Consider the following 21,285-nt stretch of genomic DNA (forward strand, 5'->3'; position numbering starts at 1 on the left):
TTTTTTTGAGACAAAGTCTTACTCTGTTGCCCAGGCTGGAGTGCAGTGATGTGATCTTGGCTCACTGCAACCTCCATCTCCTGGGTTCAAGCGATTCTCCTGCCTCCGCCTCCCGAGTAGTTGGGATTACAGGTGTGTGCCACCACGCCTGGCTAATTTTTGTATATTTAGTAGAGATGGGGTTTCACCATGTTGGTCAGGCGGTCTTGAACTCCTGACCTCGTGATCCGCCCACCTTAGCCTCCCAAAGTGCTGGGATTACAGGCGTGAGCCACCGCGCCTGGCCACTCTTCTTTTAAAGATCCTTGTGGTTACATTGACTCCACCTGGATGATACATGATAATTTCCATATTTTAGGTCTGCTAATTTAAAACCTTAATACCATATGCAACCTTAATTTCCTTTTGCTATGTAGTATAATATATTCACGGGTTCCAGGGATTAGACAATAGACATCCATGGCAGGGAGTTGGGGGGATTATTTTTTCCTTCCAGGGGTCTACAAGGCCCTCATCTTTCCTTTTCCAGAAAGCTACATCTCTGTGAGTGGCCAATCCTAATCACCAGAACTTTCAAGAACTGTGAAGGGTCTGAGATTTTACCCTACTTGCAAGATAAAAACCCAGCACAGTATCATGGTTGCTGGCAAAAGAATACAAGACTCCTCAGTAAGAGATAAAGGACTTTATAACACTTGTGGCAATAGTGGTAGCCGGGGTGTTAGCATTTGTGCTGCTTCTCTGACCCTCAGTTTCCGCAAGGCAATGCAGAGGGCTAGATGATACCTGCACATACAGTGGGTTCCATTATAGGAGAGAAAGTCTAAATTTACGGACTCCAGATCTTTTATAATGGTCAATAAGTCTGCCTCTCCTTTGTTCTGAAGGGAGAAATTACATTTAATATAATTTCTAATATAACCTGCCCTTTGTTCTGGAGGGAGACTCTGTCTTCCAGGGCTGCTTGCTATATTAACAGCCTTGAAAAGATAAGTTGGAAAAAAGGCAGTCAGTGAGTCTGCTTTCAAGATGTGCAGAGACCTGTGGAAAACCATCTCTCAACAGCCTCTCAAGTCCCTTTTAATCTATGGCAAATCTCCCAGATTTTCCTCTCTCTCGTTTTTCTCCTTGCTATTTGTTGAAGAAACTGGGCCATTTGCCCTGTGCTATATCCCACATTTTGGAATTTGCTAATTGTATTCTTGTGGTGTTATTAATGTGTTCCTGTATCTTTATTTTAATATGAACTGATGAATCTAGAGGCTTGATCAATTCAGATTTAATTTTTTTTGGCAAGAATACTTCATAGGTGGTGTTGAACACACTTGCTGATTCATCCTTCCGGGAGGCACATAATACTTAAGTACGTCTGTGTGTTCAGGGATTGTCAGCCTGGTTCATACATTATAAAATTTCTTCAGTCTTTCACTCAATGGTTTCAGCAGCCATTGATGATCAGTGCTTTTTTATTTGAGGCAGGGTCTTGCTCTGTCATCCAGGCTGGAGCACAGTGGTGCATCACAGCTCATTGCAGTCTTGACCTCCCAAGCTCAGGTTATTCTCCCACCTCAGCCTCCCAAGTAGCTGGGACTACAGGTGCGCTACCATGCCTGGTTAATTTTTTGTATTTTTTGTACAGACGGGGTTTTGCCATGTTGCCCAGGTTGGTCTCAAATGCCTGGGCTGAAGTGATCTGCCGGCCTTGGCCTCCCAAAGTGCTGGAATTACAGGCGTGAGTCACTGCACCTGGCCTCGTGATCATTGCTTTTATTAGCATTTCTCGGCTGGAATTCTTCTGTAAAGAATAAATTTCCAAAATCAACTATTTGTGTACCCTGAAATGAAGTAGTTGTGGGTGGGATAATAATTTTAGTATAAAACTCAGTAATGCCTCTTTCTTGATATATAAAACACTTCACTGGCAATCTGTTACTTAAAAGAATTCGTGCTATTTCCATGATCAGACTCCAGCATGCTTACCTGAATGTTTTTCTCATAATCACCTCCCTAATTGTTTAACTTCCATTTTCTGTTGCTTATAACAGAATACCTGAAACTGGGTAATTTATAAAGAAAAGGAATTTATTTCTTACAGTTATGGAGGCTGAGAAGTCCCAAGTCAAGGGACCACATTTGGTGAGGGCCTTCTCTTTGGTGGGGACTCTGCAGGGTCCTGAGGTGGTACAGGGTATCACATGACAAGGGGGGGCTGAGCGTGCTAGCTCAGGTCTCTCTTCCTCTTCTTATAAAGCCACAAGTTCCACTTCTGTGATAACCCATTAATCTATGAATGGATTAATCCATTTTGGAGGGTGTGGAGTCCTAATTAGGGAAAAGGAGTTGGGCTAGTGGGACTGAAGGAAAGCAAAAAGAGAAAGCAGATAAGCTACAAGTCTGCCTTTCTTCATGGTCCAGGACACATAGCCCTCCTGCACAAATAACTCACAATCTTCCTGCGCCCAACTATCACCAGACCTTCAGCTGGTGTTATCAGTACCCTTTTCAGCATACATCATTAACACCATTCTATAAAATCTCCAGCAAGCCTTTCTTTCCGTGCAGTTAGCTCATCTCTTGCTGGTCTGCCCATTGCACCCTTGCAACATATTTTCCTATTCTCTCTAATAAATCTGCCTTTCTTCACCTACAACTGTCTTGGTAAATTCTTCTTACCCCTGTGCTACCGGCCCCAGATAGTTGCTGCTTATTTATGATAGAGGGGACAAATATTCAAACCATAGCACTGACATATAAATAGTCTTCTCTCTTTTTTACAGAGCTGTTTGCTCTTTACTTAATTCACCATGTATTTTCTGTTTCCACACTATTCTTGTCTCTTCTGGAAAGTATTTCCCCCACTTATCTTCTCAATTATTTTTTTTTCCAAGAGTCAGTTTAAACTGCACCAACTTTATGGAACCTAAACTTACATCCCCAGTAGAATTGACTGTTTTCTATCTGGGGCCCACAGTGTACCCTGAATATATTTCAATATATTTATTTTATTTTATTTTATTTTTAGAGTCAGGTTCTCACTCTGTCACTCAGGCTGGAGTGCAGTGATGCATCCATCGCTCAGTGTAACCTCAAACTCCTGGGCTCAAACGATCCTCCCTCCTCAGCCTTCCAGGCAATTGGGACTACAGGCTTATACCACCATGCCTGGCTAATTTTTAAATTTTTTTAGAGATGGGGTCTCACTGTGTTGCCCAGCCTAGTCTTGAGCTTCTGGCCTCAAGCAATCCTCCCAAAGTGCTGGGATTATAGGCATGAGCTACCACACCCAGTCTCTTGAATATGTTTCTAACATGTCCTTTTGTTTTTTGTGGTTTTTGAAATTGAGTTATATTTGAAATATACTGAATTGCCCAGATCTTAAATGTATAGTTTGATGAGTTTTGACAAGTATATGTGGGTGTGTTTATATATGTACATATATATATACACACACACCCATATGCACACATATATGTACATATATATACATACCCATGTAGCCAGCATACAAATTAAAATATAGAAAGTTCCCTCTTGACCAGTCACTATTCTCCCCTTGAGGCAACAACCATTGTTAAGGTTTAACCCCTGTAGATTAAAATCCCTGTAGATTAATGTTAATCCCTGTAGATTAAAATTCTTGATTGTCCTGTCTTTGTAATGGAATCCTACCATCTGTATCTGACTTCAGTGTTTGGCTTCTGTTTGTAAAATAGCATAATGCTTTTGAGATTCATCCAGGTTGTTGTGTCTATCCGTGGATTTTTCCTTTTTTGTTGCTGAGTATTCCATTGCATGAAGACACCACAATTTGTGTAGACATTCATGTGTTGATGAACATTTGGAATGTGTCTAGTTTCTGATTATCATGAATCAAGCCTGCTATGGGCATTCTTATAGAAGTTTTCTGAGGATGTATGTTTTCATTTCTTTTTAGTAACTACTAAGAAATGGAATTGCTAAATTATATGGTAGATATATGTTTAACTTTATTAGAAACTGTCAAACAAGGTCCGGCACAGTGGCTGAGGCCTGTGATCCCACACTTTGGGAGGCTGAGGTGAGCGGATCACTTGAGGCCAGGAGTTCAAAACCAGCCTGGCCAACAGGACAAAATTCTGTCTCTACTAAAAATACAAAAATTACCTGGGTGTGGTGGCACACGCCTGTAAGCCCAGCTACTAGGGAGGCTGAGGTACGAGAATCCCTTGAACCTGGGAGGCAGAGGTTGCAGTGAGCCAAGATCGCACCACTGCCTCCAGCCTGGGTGACAGAGCAAGACTCTGTCTCAAAAAACAAAAAAAGAAATTGTCAAACAAGTTTCCAAAGTGATGGCTTGGTTTTACATTCCCACCAGCAATTTTTGAGTTTCTTTTTAATTTTAGCTTTTCTAGTGAGTGTCTAGTGCTTTCTCAATATAGCTTAAATTGCATTTCCCTTACAACTAATGATGGTGAATATCTTTTCATGTGCTTTGTTGGCCATTTGTATATCTTTTTTGTGTCTACTCAAGTATTTTGCTCATTAAAAAAAATTGGGCTATATGTCTTTTTCTTATTACTTTCTAGGAGTTCTTTCTACATTCTTAATATGGGTGTTTTGTATATGTGGCTTGACTTTTCATTTTCCCAATAGTGTCTTTTGATGAGCATAAGTTTTAATTTTGATAAGGTCCAGTTTTTGAAGATTTTCTGTTATGGCTGGGGTTTTTTGTACTATGTCAAGAAATCCATGCTTACGTCAAGGTTGCAAAGATACCCTCTTACATTTCCTTGTAGGGCATTTTTAGTTTCAGCTTTTATGTTTAGGTCTATAATCTAGCTCAAGTTAATTTTTTGTTAACTTTTTCTATGATTTGTTTTCTATTTCTGTTCTTTAGTATTTCCTTTCTTTTACTTCCTTTAGGTTTATTTGGTCCTTCATTTTCTATTAGCTAATGGCTCCTTGAGGGTAAATTTTAGGACACTGATTTAGACTTTTGTAATATAAGTGTTTAAAGCTATAAATTCCCTTCTAAATTTGTCTTTTATCTGCTTCTCACAAATTCTGATACATTGTAGTAAGCAGCCTTCTAAAATGGCTCTCAGTGATCCCCACTACCCAGTATTCACACCTTTGTGTAATCCACTTCCCTTTGTGTATGGGCTGGACCTAGTGACTTGCTTCTAATAAATAGAATATGGCAAAAGTGATGGGATGGCCCTTCTGAGGTTAGGTTATAAGAGATTGTGGCTGGGCGTGGTGGCTCACGCCTGTAATCCCAGCACTTTGGGAGGCCAAGGCAGGTGGATCATGAGGTCAGGAGTTCAAGACCAGCCTGGCCAAGATGGTGAAACCCTGTCTTTACTAAAAATACAAAAATAACTGGGCGTGGTGGGGGGCGCCTGTGATCCCAGATGCTTGGGAGGCTGAGGCAGAGAATTGCCTGAACCCGGGAGACGCAGGTTGCAGTGAGCTGAGATCACACCACTGCACTCCAGCCTGGGTGACAGAGCGAAAAAAAAAATTGTAAGATAGCTTGCTGGCATATTCTCTCTGGCTCTTCTCGCTTGCTCTGATGAAGGAAGCTGCCGTGTTGTGAGCTGCCCTCATCTATTACCTCACAGTTTCTGTGGGTCAGGAATCCAGTTGTGGCTTAGATGGGTCCTCTCACTCAGGGTCTCTCACAAGGCTGCAGTCCATGTTGGCTGGGGCTACATTCATCTTGAAGATTGACTAGGGAAGGATCCACTTCCAAGCTTACTCAAGTGATTGTTGGTAAGATTCAGTTTCTTGCAGGCTGTTGTGCTGAGTGATTCAGTTGTTTTAACTTACTAAGTTTTAGAGTGATTTAACACAGATTTTTGGTACTGGGAATGGGGCAGCCTGAAAATGCAGGAGTGTCCTTCAAACTGAGAAGTTGGTGGAGGCTGGAAAAGATTTTAAGGAGAATGTTAGAGAAATCCTAAATTTTAATTTCAGAGAGATCTATGGGTACAGCTTTTATCTAATGGAGTGAACACAGTGAGATTCACAGAAAATAAAATTTTAGAGCAAACTGTATTAGCAGAAATACTACCACTTTGGACTGAAAGGGATATAAACAATAAAAAATGTGAAAACATGTTAGCCCCCCAAAATTCTTCTGACAGGAAGCAGGTTGAGCAAATTCTTTTGTTGCCTTTCATGAAAAAGGAAGGATGACTCAGATGGTGATGCCAAGAACCCAGAGTGTGGAGCCAAAAGCCATGAAGAATTATTCCTAGGCCTTGAGACCTAATCAAAGAACTCCTAACATTTAACCAGCTAGATAATACTTTATTTTCTTCAGCATTTAAAAAGTACCATCCAACTGTATTTTAGCCTCCACTTCTTCTGTTGAGCAGTAAGTGGTCACTTGAATCACCATTTCTCTGTGTGTAATATTTGTGGGGGGGTTTTGTTTGTTTTTTTGCTTTTCCAGCTGCTTTTAAAATCTTGTCTTCTTTGGTTCTCAATAGTTTGACTATGATGCTCCTAGGAATGGTTTTATGTGTATTATTCTGTTTGGAATTTGCAAAACTTATTGAATCTATAAATGTATGTCTTTCACCAAATTTGAGAAATTTCTGCACATTATTTTTTAAAATGTCTTTTCTGCCCTTCTCCCCTTCTGGGTCTTAAATTGCATGTATGTTAGATCTTTTGATTTTTGTCTTACTCATCTGTCTTAGTCTGTTTGTCCTACTGTAACAACATCCCTGAGATTGGGTATCTTATAAACAATAGAAATGTATTTCTCACAGTTCTGGAGGCTGAAAAGTCCAAGATAAAGGCACCAGCAGCTTAGGTGTCCAGTGAGGGCTACTCTCTGCTTCCAAGATGGCGCCTTGTTGCTGTGTCCTTCAGAGGGGGTGAATTCTGTGTCCTCATATGGTGGAAAGGGTGGAAGGTCAAAAAGAAAGGATGTAGCTAGTTCCCTCCAGCCCTTTTAAAAGAACACTAACCCATTCATGAGCCCTCATGACCTAAATACCTCCTAAAGGCCATACCTCTTAGTACTGTTGCATTGGGATTAAGTTTCAACATAAATTTCGGAGGGATAACAAACATTCAAACCATAGCATCATCCCTGAGACTCTATTTGTTTTTATTTTCAATTTTGTTCTCTCTGCTTTTCAGATTGGATAATTTCTGTTGTTCTATCTTTAAGTTAATTACCTCTTCCTTCAGTTATCCATATTCTTCTGTCAAGCCCATCCAGTGAACTTTTTAGTTTCAGATTGTATTTTTCAGTTTTTTTAATAGTTTATATTTCTCAGTTGGCCTATCCTATGTATTCATTCATTATGAACATATTTGTATGTTTTTGAGCATAATTATAACTAACTGATTTAAAGTGCTTTTCTGCTAATTCTAGCATCTGGATCACCTCAGGTCAGTCTCTGAGTGCATTTTCTCTTGAGCCTCTTCCCTTTCTCTCCACACCTTTCTGTGTCTCTCTGTTGAGTTGTTTTGGATTGTATCTTTGTTGTGAAACATATATTAGAGATGCTTGATTCTATTTAATTCCTCTGACTATTGTTGATTATTTTTTGTTTTGCTTTGTGTAGGGAGCACTTAACTTGGCTAGACTCAAACTAGGAAATGTTTTCTCTGTGGTATATGGTAGCTCAAATTTCAGTTCATTTAGCTGGTCAACCAGAGATCTGGGCAGAGTTCATCACAGAATTTAGGCACCCTTCTCTCTTTCAATGCCTTTCTGGATTCCCCCTTGATTTTCCAATGATAGTGATGACTGCAGAACTCCCCTTCGATTCTTCAAATCAGTAACACTGGTAGTTTTCTTTTCTTCTCTTTCTCTTTTTTTTTTTTTTTTTTGAGACAGGGTCTTGCTCTGTCCCCCAGGCTGGAGTGCAGTGGCGCAATCATAGCTCACTGCAGCCTTGACCTCTCAGGTTTAATCAGTCCTCCCGCCTCAGCCTCCCAAGTAGCTGGGACCACAAGCATGTACCACTTCTCTTGGAATTGTAGTTGTCCCACATGGCACTGACTGGGCCTATTCACAAGCTAAAGTGCCAGCCTTTCTTCGAAGTGTCAGCTGTCCTCCCATAGATGCCTGATTTGGGTTGCTCCTTAGTATCTTAATATTTTTTGTTCAGAGTTTATAGTTGTTATGTGTATGAAGGTTGGTCTGATAAAAGCAATGCAGTCATACTGAAACTTAATTTTTGTTAATGTTTGTATATGGTTTGAGGGGTGGGTCAAGGTTTGTGTTTTTTTCCTAATACTGATATCTATCTCTTTCAACACAATTTGTTGAAAAGACTTCCCTTTTGCCCATTGAATCACATTGGCACTTTTGTCAAAAAACAATTGTCCGTACATGTGTGGGTCTGTTTCTGGACTTTATTCTGTTCTAATGATATATCTGTCTGTGCTTACATCGTCCCATACTGCTGGAAATACTGTAGCTTTACAGTAAATCTTAACATTAGGGGGTATAAATCCTTCATACTTTTTCTTGCTTTTGGGTATTCTGGGTCCTTCACATAGCCATATAAACTTTAACATTTGTCAGTTTTTACCAAAATCTTGACAAATAAGTGATTAAACAAGTAGAAAACAAATCAGTAATGCAATAGGAAATGTCAACAACACTCAACCAACTTGATTTATATATTACGGAAGACTACAGCCATCAATAGCCAAATATATATTCTTTTCAGGGAGACATGGACCATTATCCTAGATAGACCATATGTTGAAATCATACAGAGTATACTTTCTGAGCACCACGGAATTAAATTAGAAATGAGCAATAAAAGGGCATCAAGAGAAAAAGGCAGTATTTTTGAAGAGTAAATGAAAGCAACAGGAGAGGGAGCTATGTGAAGTTGTTAAAAATTGGGATGGAGGGGATATATGTGCTTCCCTCTAAAAGTTATAGAGCACAAATTTCTCATAAAAATGAGCAACAAAATAGGATCAAGGTCAAATCCTTACTAAAAATTATAATTTTTAATAAATGAAAGACTAAATGTCATACATAATGAATAGCAGGAATTTATGATTAGATTTTTATATTCTACACAATATTATGTGTGTGTGTGTATGTGTGTGTGTATATATATATATACACACACTAAGTATTTAATGGGCATACCATATGGTATATTATGATGAAAAAGTATTAAAAAGAACTTCCTATCTGTCTTCTCTCCATCCTCCAGTGCTGATCATGTTGCCTTGAACAAGATTGTGTTGTTACAGGTATCAGTGTCATTTGAGGATGTGACTGTGGACTTCAGCAGAGAGGAGTGGCAGCAACTGGACTCTACACAAAGACGCCTGTACCAGGATGTAATGTTGGAGAACTACAGCCACCTGCTCTCAGTAGGTAAGGACAACCATCCTGTGAAGTTGTGAGGAGCCTGTTACGGGTTAAATTGTGTCCCCCAAATAAAATATATTGAAGTCCTAATCTCCCAGTCCCCCAGAATGTGACCTTGTTTGGAAATAGAGTCTTTACAGAAGTAATCAAGCTAAAATGAGATCATTAGGGTAGGCTTTAATCTAATATAATTGATGTCCTTATAAAAAGGAGAAAACTGGACATAGACACGTGTGCACACATACATACACACACACACACAGAGGGAAGACAATATGAAGATACACAGGGAGAAGATGGAATGTGACTAGAATGATATATCTGTAAGCCAAGAAACACTTGAGGCCACCAGAATCTCAGAGGCCTGGAACAGTTCCTTCCCTAGCACCTTCAAAGAGAGTATGGCCCTGCTAACACCTTGGTTTTGGAGTTCTGGCCTCCAGAACTGTGAGACAATAAATTTCTGTTGTTTCGAGCCCCCTAGTTTGTGGTACTTTGTTATAACAGCCCTAGGAAACTAATACAGAGTTTTATACTTGGAAATGGGGTGCAGCTGTGATAAATACCTTAAAAATGTGAAAGTGGCTTTGGAATTGGGTAATGGGTAGAGGCTGGAGCTAGGGGCTGGGATTTGATATGCTTGACAGAAAAAGCCTAGATTGCCTTAATGAGACTATTGGTAGAAACATGAATGTTAAAGGTACTTTTAGTGAGATCTCAGATAGAAATAAGGAACATATTATTGCAAACTGGAAGAAAAGCGATCCTTGTTATAAAGTACCAGAGAACATGGCTGAATTGCATTCTGTTGGGTGAAAAGTAGAACTTGTATGTGATGAACCTGAATATTTAGCTGAGGAGATTTCCAAGCAATGTTGAAAGCACAGCCTGGTTTCTCTGTGCTGCTTATAGTAAAATGTGAGAAGAAAGAGATAAATTGAAGAAAGAATTGTTAGGAAAAAGGTACCAGAACTTGAAGATATAGAAAATTTTCAGCCTATCCATATGGCAAAAATTCAGAAAGTGTACTCTGGAAGGAACACACCAAGGGTGTGTCTGGACAACCAATTACTAAAGAGATTAGGTATGTGACTTGTGGATCCAATCAACTGTCTCACTAGAAATGCCTCCAGGTTGGACTGAAGGGGACAGAGACAGGAGAAAATGAAGGAAGGCTCTTGGACTTCTGGGATTCTATAAGCAGGAAATGTGATGGTAAAGCTGTTTTGACTGTGATCATGTGTTATCCTTCAAGAAAAGGGAAGAATGACTTTGAGGATAGTTCAGAAGCTAGTAGGGCTGTAGCTGCCACCACAGGCCCTAAAGGCACAGGCTGACGAGATGGGGGGACCCATTGCCTCCTTAGTTTCAGAGAACAGGACCATCTCTTTGTTTTCAGGGCTGAGGGGGCAGGGCCAAGGTTACTATGTCTGATCTGAGGTTACACCATGTATTAGTCCGTTTGTTCTCACATTGCTATAAAGAAATACCTGAGACTGGGTAATTTATAAAGAAAAGAGGTTTAATTGGCTCATGGTTCTGCAGGCTGTAAAGGAAGCATAGTGGCTCCTGCTTCTGAGGAGGCCTCAGGAAGCTTCCAATCATGGCAGAAGGCAAAGGGGAAGCAAGCATATTACATGGTGGGAGCAAGAGTAAGAGTGAGGGGGAGGTGCTGCATACCTTTAAACAACCAGATCTCGTGAGAACTCACTCACTGTCATGAGAACAGCACCAAGGGGATGGTGCTAACCCATTCATGACAAATCTGCCCCATGATCCAGTCACCTCCCATCAGGCCCCATCTCCAACACTGGGGATTACAATTTGACATGAGATTTATAGGGGACACAGATCCAAACCATATCAGGTGATGAAGACCAAATATATATATATCTTTTTAACTTTCCCTTATGGTTCTTGTTGACTGTCAATTTTGTATAGGTATTTAGCCTTAGTAGATAGAGTTTACTACCCACTTTGGGGTACATTCTCAAGCAACATGGCCCCAATAATGCCCAGGCCCAGTGCACCAGAGCCTGCTGCTGGCCTCAGACCATCAACAGGTTGGGCCTCAATCAGAAGGACTTGGGTGCTATGAGCAGCAGTGGGGAGTGGGTCTTCTCTATGCCACATTTCCAGCACCCCCACTGTGGGGCAGAGGTTCAGCACTGAGCTCTTCCATGTTCACTTGCTGTTACTGAGGAAATCCTTGTTAAGTTTCTTCTCCACTAACTAATATGCTTAAATTCAGTGGGTGAGTAAATTCTGGTCCGATAGCAAGCCAAAAAGTGGTTCTCAAAAGGAGAGTAGTTATCCACTACTAGAGGATGGCAGGACTTTGTTCCCAAATCCTAAAGATCTGCACTGTGATTCACCTATAAGGGATTGCCAAAGGCTCCAAACAGCATCCCCATCTGCCACTGTCACTTCAAGCACCATTGGATCTGCTGGATCCTATGGTCCAAGTGGCAGAGCAGCTTGCACAGCAGCCTGGATCTGTTGTAGAGTCTTCTCTTGTTCTGGGCCCCATTGAAAACTAGCTACTTTTTGGATAACTTGGTAAATGGACCAGAGTAGCTTTACCCAAATCAGGAATGTGTTACCTCCAAAATCCAAAGAGGCCCAGTAGGCATTGTGCCTTTTTTTTTTTTCCTTGTAGGAAGGTACAACAGCTTTTGCTTCACCTTAGAAGGGATATCTTGACATGCCCTGTACCACTGAACCCCTAGAAATTTCCCTGAGGTGTAAGGCCCTTAAATTTTTTTCAGATTTATTTCCCACTCTGATATGTAAATATCTTACCCATAAGTCTAGCATAGTTGCTGCTTCTTGCTCACTAGGTCCAATCAGCATTATCTCATTAATGTCATGGACCAGTGTGATATCTTGTGGAAGGGAAAGGTGATCAAGATGCCTGCAGACTAAATAATGACATAGGTCTGGAGAGTTGATATACCTCTGAGGTAGGACAGTACAGGTGTATAGCTGGCCTTGCCAGCCAAAAACAAACTGCTTCTAGTGGTCTTTACTAACAAGTATCACAAAAAAAAATTTGCCAGATCAATAGCTGCATACTGGGTACCAGGGAATATGTTAATTTGCTCAAGCAATGAAACCACATTTTGAAGAGCAAGTGTAATTAGAGTCACCACTTGGTGACGTTTATAGTAATGTGTCATTCTTCAAAAGCCGTCTATTTTCTGCACAGGCCAAATAGGAAAGGTGAATGGGGATGTGCATACCTGCATCCCTCATATCCCTGATGGTAGCATTGATTTCCGCAGTCCCTCCAGGAATGTGGTATTGCTTTTGGTTTGCGATTTTCCTAGGCAGAGGCAGCTCTAGTGGCTTCCACTTGGCCTTCCCCACCATAGTAACCCTCATTCCACAGGTCAGGGAACCAATGTGGGGATTCTGCTAGTTACTGAATATGTCCTTCCAATTATGTATTCAGGAACTGGGGAAATAACCACAGGATAGGTTCAGGGACCCACTGGATGCACTGTGAGATGGACCTCAACTAAAACTCCATTAACCACTACACTTCTGTAAGGTCCTACCCTGACTGGTGGACCATAGTGGTGTTTGGGGTCTCCTGGAATTAGTGGCAGTTCAGAGCCAGTGTCCAGTAATTCCCAAAATGTCTGATTGTTCTTTTTCTCAATACCTAGTTATCTTGATAAAAAGGCCATAGGTCCCTTTGGGGAACACTGGGAGAAAGATTTCATAGTATAAGTTTTTGGCAGTGTACCAGGGTCCTTCCCTAAGGGAACCTGGCTTCCCCTTCATTCAAGGGGTTCTGGGTCTGAGTCTGTAAATAGGCTCAAGTCTGGGAATTGACTGAAGGGCTGTTACTTTGTGCTTTTATGATTCAAGTTAGAGTTTTGTTCACTTGACCTAGAACTCCTCTGCTTATACAGATCAACTTACTATTGTGTAGACTGCCTGTCTGTTTCTTTTCTCAGAACACCATGATCAACTAGCCAATGCCATAGGTCTCTGTGAATCAGACTATTCTGATTGTTGCTTTGACTCTGCTGTCTATTGTGGTAGCCCATGTTCACCTTGCATTTGGCGATTAAGTACCTCCCTTTAACCCCTGCCACCCCAGGATCCAACTATCCCCATTGCACTTAGGTTTCCCTACTCAGTGGCTGTAGTTCCCACTGTAAGTTCCAGCCTACAGACAAGAGCACTCAGAGCTCTTCAAGGATGCTTGAGCTCCCCTTACAAATTTGTTTCTCACAGTGCTGACAGGTGTGTCCTCTGGACCCTCCCAGAGTAGATGGACAGGTCTCACATGATAAATCCCCTCCAACAGTCCAATTCTTTGGATACCTTCCTCTGCAGAATACCCAGGCAGTTCTGGCATTTCAACTTCATTTAGTGTAGGCCACCTTTTGGTCCATGTTTAGCCAGCCAGCCAACCAAACTGTTAGAGCCCTTTCTAATCCCTCCAGCGGCAATATCAAATTCAGAATCTCTGCTTAGTGAGCCCATATCAATCAATTCAACCTGATCCAACTTTTTGTGAGCCCATATCAATCAATTCAGCCTGATCCAACTTTTTGTTTCTTCCACCTTTATCATACACCCTTAATATCCATATCCATGTGTAGTCTCTAGATCTGTCTGCATAAATTAAATGAATCATGCCGTTCTTTTGGTGTACGCACATCCTCATGGGTCATTCTTTGTGCTTCACCTTTTGGGACCTGCTTTGACTTGAGTCCAGTTATATGTCTAAAAGCAAAGAAGGATGGTGAGCATAGGCTCTTAAGGGAATCGGCAGTGCCCGTCAAGGCAAGTACCTCAGGAGAAGCCACTGAAAGTGCTTCAGGAACAGTAGGGTTAATCTTCTCAGATGGGGTAGAAGGGCTGCTTCTACTGGCAAAGGAGACTCAAGAATTTAAAGGTTCAATGTCCAGTCTATTTCCAATTAGTTTTTTTTTTCTCTCTTTTAGTCTCAGGTGGTTGCTTTCAGGGTTCCCTCAGTCTCTTGAGAGCCCCTGATGGGAGGAGGGGTCCCAAAGTTCAAGTGATTATAGGGAGTTAAGAGACTGAAGTAGGAAGGGAATGGTCTGGCAAATAGAGGGGTGGAAGAGGTAGGGGTTTGAAGAGGGACCTATGAAAGGATTCAAGAGAGCTTAAAGGGAAGATCAAAGGTGGTAAAAGGAAGAAGGAGCAGAAGCAATGGGAAGGGAGAGGTTTTGGAGGAGACAGTTGGGGGAGATGTAAATTTTCCCAAGGAAGCCCTTGAAGTTCCAAACTATCCTTAGTAATATCATGCCAACAAGACAGGAAACAGGTAGAGTTGGTGGAGCATATAGCCAGCAGGGGTTCAAAAAGGGATGTTTTGGTAGACTGAGAAGTTCCCATGTTTTTAAACTACTAGTACTTTTATGGTTTTAAATAGAGAAACTTGGGACTCTGACGCAGCTTCTGTTCCATACAGAACCCAGCCTCTTAAAGAGAAGTCTAGGAGACTAACCCAGCCTTTCCTTGCATGAGACTCTAACTTATTTTCTTGTAAACAGCTGCTTACCTGGAACTTTAACCTACCTTCTAGCATGAGAATCACTTGAACCTGGGAGGCAGAAGTTGCAGTGAGCCGAGATGGTACCACTGCACTCCAGCCTGGGTGACAGAGCGAGACTCTGTCTCAAAATAAAAGATGTGTGTGTGTGTGTGTGTGTATATGTATATATATATATATATATATATATATATATATATATATAAAAATCTGTCTTTACTGTGCTTCAATGGACTGTCATCCAGAGGCTCAGGAGTCGGACTCATCAATGGGTCCCCAATTAGTCAGGAGTGAAGACAAAGGCTTCGAAGGTGCGTACTTCAGATTCTGGGTGAGAAGTCTGGGGTCCAGTGATCAATGATCTTATCCGAGTTGTGGCACCAAAACTGTCAAAGAAAACCAGAGCTGGACAATAGTTAAAGTGGTGAAAATAGATTTTATTCAGAATTATTACAATAGGGGAAAAGATACTTTGGTATAGAACTGGGCTCAATTCCAAATACAGCATAGACGAGTGGGGATTTATAAATATAGCCCAGGAGCAGAGTGGGGCAAGTAGATGGAAAATGGCTAAGAGGAAACATCAGGGGTAAAGGGGGATTGTTACTAAACTGACCTGACAAGATTCTTGGAGAAGGCAGGTGAGGGTGATCGAATATTATGTGGGGGATAGGTCAGGAATTTGATCAGATATCAAATGTGATTGGATATTGAGGTTGGGGGATTCTAGCTAAACTGACTTAACAGGAATCTTGCTAAAATTGGGCAATGTAAGGATTCCCCTTGGTAACCATGATCAGTTACCCCAGCCAAAACCATAACTCCCTTGTTTGCCAGTTGATTCAAGAGCACGAGGGACCCGAAGTGGTCAGGTGGGAGTTTTAACTTTTAGTTTAGTGGAATCATTGTGTGTCTCCTGGTGGAAGTATTTCTCCCTTTGGAATTAAGACCTCTAGAACAGCAGAGCATAAGGTCACAGAGACAGGTAGCAAAAATTTTGCTAGTGGACCATTAGGGGTAATAGTGAAGGGCGTCATTCCTGGCTCGGGGCTGCCTGCCACCCAGTGGGCTCAGAGGACAGATCATGGAGCCAATGAGATTATTCACAAGCCTTAAAATCTAATCAAATTTTCCCTGCTAGGTTTCAGACTTGGGTCCCATGATCTCTTTTTTCATTCCAGTTTCTCCCTTTTGGAATGGAAATATCTATCCTATGCCTGTCCCACCATTGTATTTTGGAAGCAGATAACTTGTGGTCTGGTTTCATAGGTTCACAGATAGAGAGGAATTTTTCCCCAGGATGAATTATATCCTGTCTCATCCACAGCTGATTTGGATGAATTAGATGATGAGATTTGAGACTTTTAGTTGACAATGTCGAGATGTGATTTTTGACTTACGAGTTGATGTTAGAATGACTAAGGCTTTGGAGGATGTTGGGATGGGGTGAATGTATTTTGCATGTGAGAAGTACATGAATTTTGGGGAACTAGAGGGAAGACTCTTGTGGGTAGAATTTTGTCTTCCCCAAAAACTATGTGGAAATCCTACCCCTCGATACTTCCGAATGTGACCATATTTGGAAATAGAGTCTTTACAGAGGTTACCTCTTGATTATCAAGTTAAAGCGAGGTCATTAGGGTGGGCCCTACTGTAATCTGACTGGTGTCCTTATAAAAAGGGGAAATTTGGACACAGGGAGAATGCTATGTGAAGGTGAAGGCAGAAATTGGGGTATTGCTGCTACAAGCATGCGTAGAGGGAAGACAATGAGAAGATACACAGGTAAAAGACAGCCATGTCACTGGGGTGTATTCACAAGCCAAGGAATGCCAAAGAGTGCTGACATCTTCTAGAAGCTAGAAGATGCTAGAAAGGGTTCTCTCCTAGATCCATCAGAGAGAGCATGACCCTGCTGACACCTTGATTTTGGATTTCTAGCCTTTAGACATGAGAGACAATAAATTTCTATTGTAAGCCACCAGGTTTTGGTACTGTGTCACAGCAGCCTTAGGACACCAATATAGAGCCTCGTTGTGTTTCCCTTCACCACCACTGAGCTATCTGGGACATCTGAACTGTATTATGGTGTCCTCCTTGATTTGTCTGAGATTCTTCAGTCCCTTTTCACCTCTGTGATTATTACTCAGTTCCCAATGAAATGTGGTTACTTCTCCAAAGAACAAATGGAAAGCAATTTACTGGACCCAATTCTCTATCATGTCCTGTTAACAGGGTTTGAAGTTCCCAAACCAGAGGTCATCTTCAAGTTGGAGCAAGGAGAGGGGCCGTGGACATTGGAAGGGGAAGCCCCACATCAGAGCTGTTCAGGTGAGTGGGTGTGACCCAGGCAGATGGGGACACGAAATATTTTTTTTTTTCCCCCTAAGGAAGACTGATGCCTTTAAAATGCTGTTATTGCTTAAAGGTTGGAAACTTTAGAAATTGCTTGAGGATAGGTAGCATTGGCCTCTCGGGTGCCAAATTGTTCTCTTCCTTTATTTCTCTTACTGTTATCACCTGTCTTCTTTGCTTGACTTTCTTCCAGGAGAATTGCCCCAATTCCTATACTCTGGATCATATACCAGGCTTCCTCACTAGAGGTCTTGCTTTCTTGGATATTCTTTCCTTCCATCCCATTTTTATGTATAATTCCTTAAACTGCACCCCAGAGTCTTAGATTATTATCACATACATTTCGGTTTTACTGGATTTGACTTTTTGAAAATCTGTTGGTTGCCTGGCTTCTGTTCTTCCTAGTACTCTTGCACTGTATTCTTTCTTTTGTTCTCACCTTCTCACTCTAAGGTACCAACAAACTCTCATCTACAACCAGCCTTACCTCCCGTTGCCTTTATAAGTTCATCTTCAGATTCCTCACTCCTCTCTACCTTCCCATGGCCTAGTGCCTCTCTCCCATCTTCTGACTTTATGATCACTATCACTTAGCATTTCTTCTTTTAAAATCCATTTTATTAAGGGAGAATTTACACAGAATGAAGTGTATCTATTTTAAGTGAACAGTTTGATGAGTTTTGATAAAGGTATACACCAGTGTAACCACCACCCCTATTGTGATATGTAACATTCCTTCACACAGAATGCTCCCTCATGCCCCTTGTAGTCAATACATACAGCCCCAGGCAACCACTGACATGCTTTTTGTCACTCTAGATTCGATTTGTCTTTATTAGGGTTTTATATAAATGGAATAATACCTTACATACTCTTTTGGGTCTGCCTTCATTTGTTCAGCATAATCATTTTGCAATTCATCCATGTTATTAAGTATATCTCTGGTTTATTCCTTTCGAATGATGAATAGTATTTCATGGAATGAATATATTACTATTTGTTAATCTCTACAGCTATAGGTGGTTAATATTTGGTTATTATGAATGAAGCTGCAGTGAACATTCTGGTCTGTCTTTGTGTGAACATACGTTTACATTTTTCTTGGGTAGATACCTAAGATTGGAACTGTTAGGTCATATAATAAGTGTATACTTACCTTTGTAAGAATTGTCAAACTGTATTCCAAATTGGCTGTACCATTTTACATTCCCAGCAGCAATACATAAAGATTCCTGTTGCTCCACATCCTCGTCAACACTTGTTATCATCAAACTCTTTTATTTTTGATATTATAGTGGATGTTATCATTTAAAGTTGCATTTATCTTATGAGAATAATGATGTTAAGCATCTTTTTATGTGCTTATTGACCATAAACATTTTTTGGTGTGAAATATCTACTCATATGTTTCTCATTTTTTAGTCAGGTTGTTTGTCTTCTTATTAGTGATTTTTAATATATTTACTGGATACAACTCCTTTGCCAGCTATATGTATTGCTAATATTTTGTTCCAATCTGTGGCTTGAAATTTCATTTTCTTTTTGGTGCCCATCAAAGAGCAAACATTTTAATTTTGATGAAGTCCAATTTATCATCTGTTTTATTGTTAGTACCTTTTGCGATCTGTTTAAGAAATCTGGCTGGGCGCTGTGGCTCAAGCCTGTAATCCCAGCACTTTGGGAGGCCGAGACGGGCGGATCATGAGGTCAGGAGATCGAGACCATCCTGGCTAACACGGTGAAACCCCGTCTCTACTAAAAAATACAAAAAAACTAGCCGGGCGAGGTGGTGGGCGCCTGTAGTCCCAGCTACTCGGGAGGCTGAGGCAGGAGAATGGCGTGAACCCGGGAGGCGGAGCTTGCAGTGAGCCGAGACCGCACCACTGCACTCCAGCCCCGGCGACAGAGCGAGACTCCGTCTCAAAAAAAAAAAAAAAAAAAGAAAAAGAAAAAAGAAATCTTTGCCTACCACAAGGCACAAAGATTTTCTCATACTTTCTTCTGTAAGTTTTATCATTGTAACTTTTTCAGTTAGGTCTGTGATTCATTTTTCAATACTGATATCTAATTGTTCCAGAAACATTTGTTGAAGAGGCTTTCTTTTTCCTATTGAATTTCCTTGGTATGTTTATCAAAATCAGTTCACTTTATGTGTATGAGCCTGTATCTGGTCTCTCTTTTCTGTTCAATTTTAATCTTTTTGTCTGTCTGCTTTAAAAGATAGGTTTTATTATTATTTAGGTTTCATGAAGCCAACAGATTAGGAGACAACTGCCACTGGAAAGATAGTTTGTTACAATTCCCAAGAGGCAGAGGCATACCACGCCATACAGGGCCACACATATCACACATGTGGAAGCACCAAGGTCAGTTGGGATCTAGAAGGAGTGAGGGGAAAGCATGGGCCAGAGCCTTTATTTAGGTTTTGTGGGAAGGAATGGACTAGGCAGGGCCAGAAGGCTAGGCAGATTTAAGATTGGCTAGTTTGAATAATTCCACTGGGCTCTAGGGTATGGGGACTGTCCACATTTGCTTGGTACCTGGCCCTGGAGTGATCAGAGCAGGGGGATAGTGGCTCAACCTGTGAAAGCTCAGTAAAAGAGGTAGTTGTGGATATGGGCTGTGTATTGGCTGTTTTGCATATGAAAGGCATCCTCAAGTTCAAGTTATTTCCTAATCTCTAGAATTAGCTATCACGGGGAGGGGGCAGTCTCTCCAGGATCAGTTAAGCCCCAGTTGCCAGAACATCAAGGGTACAGAAACTAAGAAAATATAGTTAATACATTATCCTTTTAGCAAACCCATACTATCTTTATTACTGTAGGTTTTACAGTAAATCTTCAATCGGGTAGTATAAGTTCTTCAACTTTGCTTTTTAAAAATTACTTTGCTCTTCTAGGTCATTTGCATTTTCATATACATTTTATAATCAGTTTGTAATTTTTACAAAAAAGCCTACTGGGATTTTGTTTGGAGTTCAGTTGACTCTGTAGATCAATTTTAGGAGAACTGACATCTTAACAATAGTGAGCCTTCTAACCCATGAACATGGCATATTTCTGCAGTTACTTAGATCTTTAATTTCATTTAGCAGAATTGTATAGTTTTCAGCATAGAGGTCATAGGAATCCTTCATTAAGTTTATCCCTAAGTACTCAATGTTTTTTATTCTGTTTTACATGACATTGTTTTAGTTTTATTTTTTGATTTTCATTGCTAATATAAAGTTTTTTAAATTTTATTTTTAGATTGTTTATTGCTAGTATAAGTTGCTAGTGATTGATTTTCGTGCATTAACTTTGTATCCTGAGGCACTGCTAAATCTACCTATTAGTTTTCTTTTAAGTTTCTCAGGGTTTTTCATATAAGTAATGATTATCACCTGAAAATAGGGACACTTTTACATCTTCCTTTCCAAGCTCATGTTTTAATTTATTTTCCTTCTTTTACTGTCTAAGACTTTCAGTTCAATGTTGAATGGAAGGGGTGAGTTAGGTTGTTTGTCTTGGTTCTGATATTGTGGGTAAAAACTTCAGTCTTTCACCATTAATTATGATATTAGCTGTAGATTTTCTGTACCTGCCCTTTAGCAGGTTATGTAAGTTCCTTTCTAATCCTAGCTTGTTTCATAGTTTTTTTTTTTTTAAATCATGATTGAGTGTTGAATTTTGTCAAATGCTTTTTCTGCATCTATTGGAGTGATATCAAATACATGAGCATTTTTTGTTCTGTAATTGTGGTGAATTCATTGGTTTTTAAATGTTGAATTAACCTTGCATTTCTGAGATAAATATTAGTTGATTATGATGTATTAGCTTTATTATATATTGTTGGACTCTACTTACTGATATTTGACTTAAAAGTTTGCCTTTTTCATGAGTGATTTGCTTCATGGTTTTCTTTTTTTTCAATGTCTTTGTCATGTTTTGATATTATGGTTATACTGGCTACTGAAATGAGTTGTGAAGTGTTCCCTTCTCTATTTTCTGAAATACTTTGTGTGAGATTATTATTTCTTTTAATGTTTCATGGAATTAACCAAGAA

At 40.4% G+C, this 21,285-nt stretch overlaps 1 protein-coding gene across 1 annotated transcript in view; it reads left to right on the plus strand.

Moving 5' to 3' along the window:
• ZNF81 (zinc finger protein 81) overlaps window positions 1-21,285 on the plus strand; it is a 94,559-nt gene that overhangs the window by 57,090 nt on the left and 16,184 nt on the right. The window contains exons 3-4 of the mRNA XM_011982858.1: window positions 9,229-9,355; window positions 17,121-17,216. Of these exons, the coding sequence (XP_011838248.1) occupies window positions 9,229-9,355; window positions 17,121-17,216 (223 nt within the window). The remainder of the gene's footprint in view (window positions 1-9,228; window positions 9,356-17,120; window positions 17,217-21,285) is intronic.

Source organism: Mandrillus leucophaeus, unplaced genomic scaffold (genome assembly GCF_000951045.1).
Source record: "Mandrillus leucophaeus isolate KB7577 unplaced genomic scaffold, Mleu.le_1.0 Scaffold243, whole genome shotgun sequence".
Lineage (NCBI taxonomy): Eukaryota > Metazoa > Chordata > Mammalia > Primates > Cercopithecidae > Mandrillus > Mandrillus leucophaeus.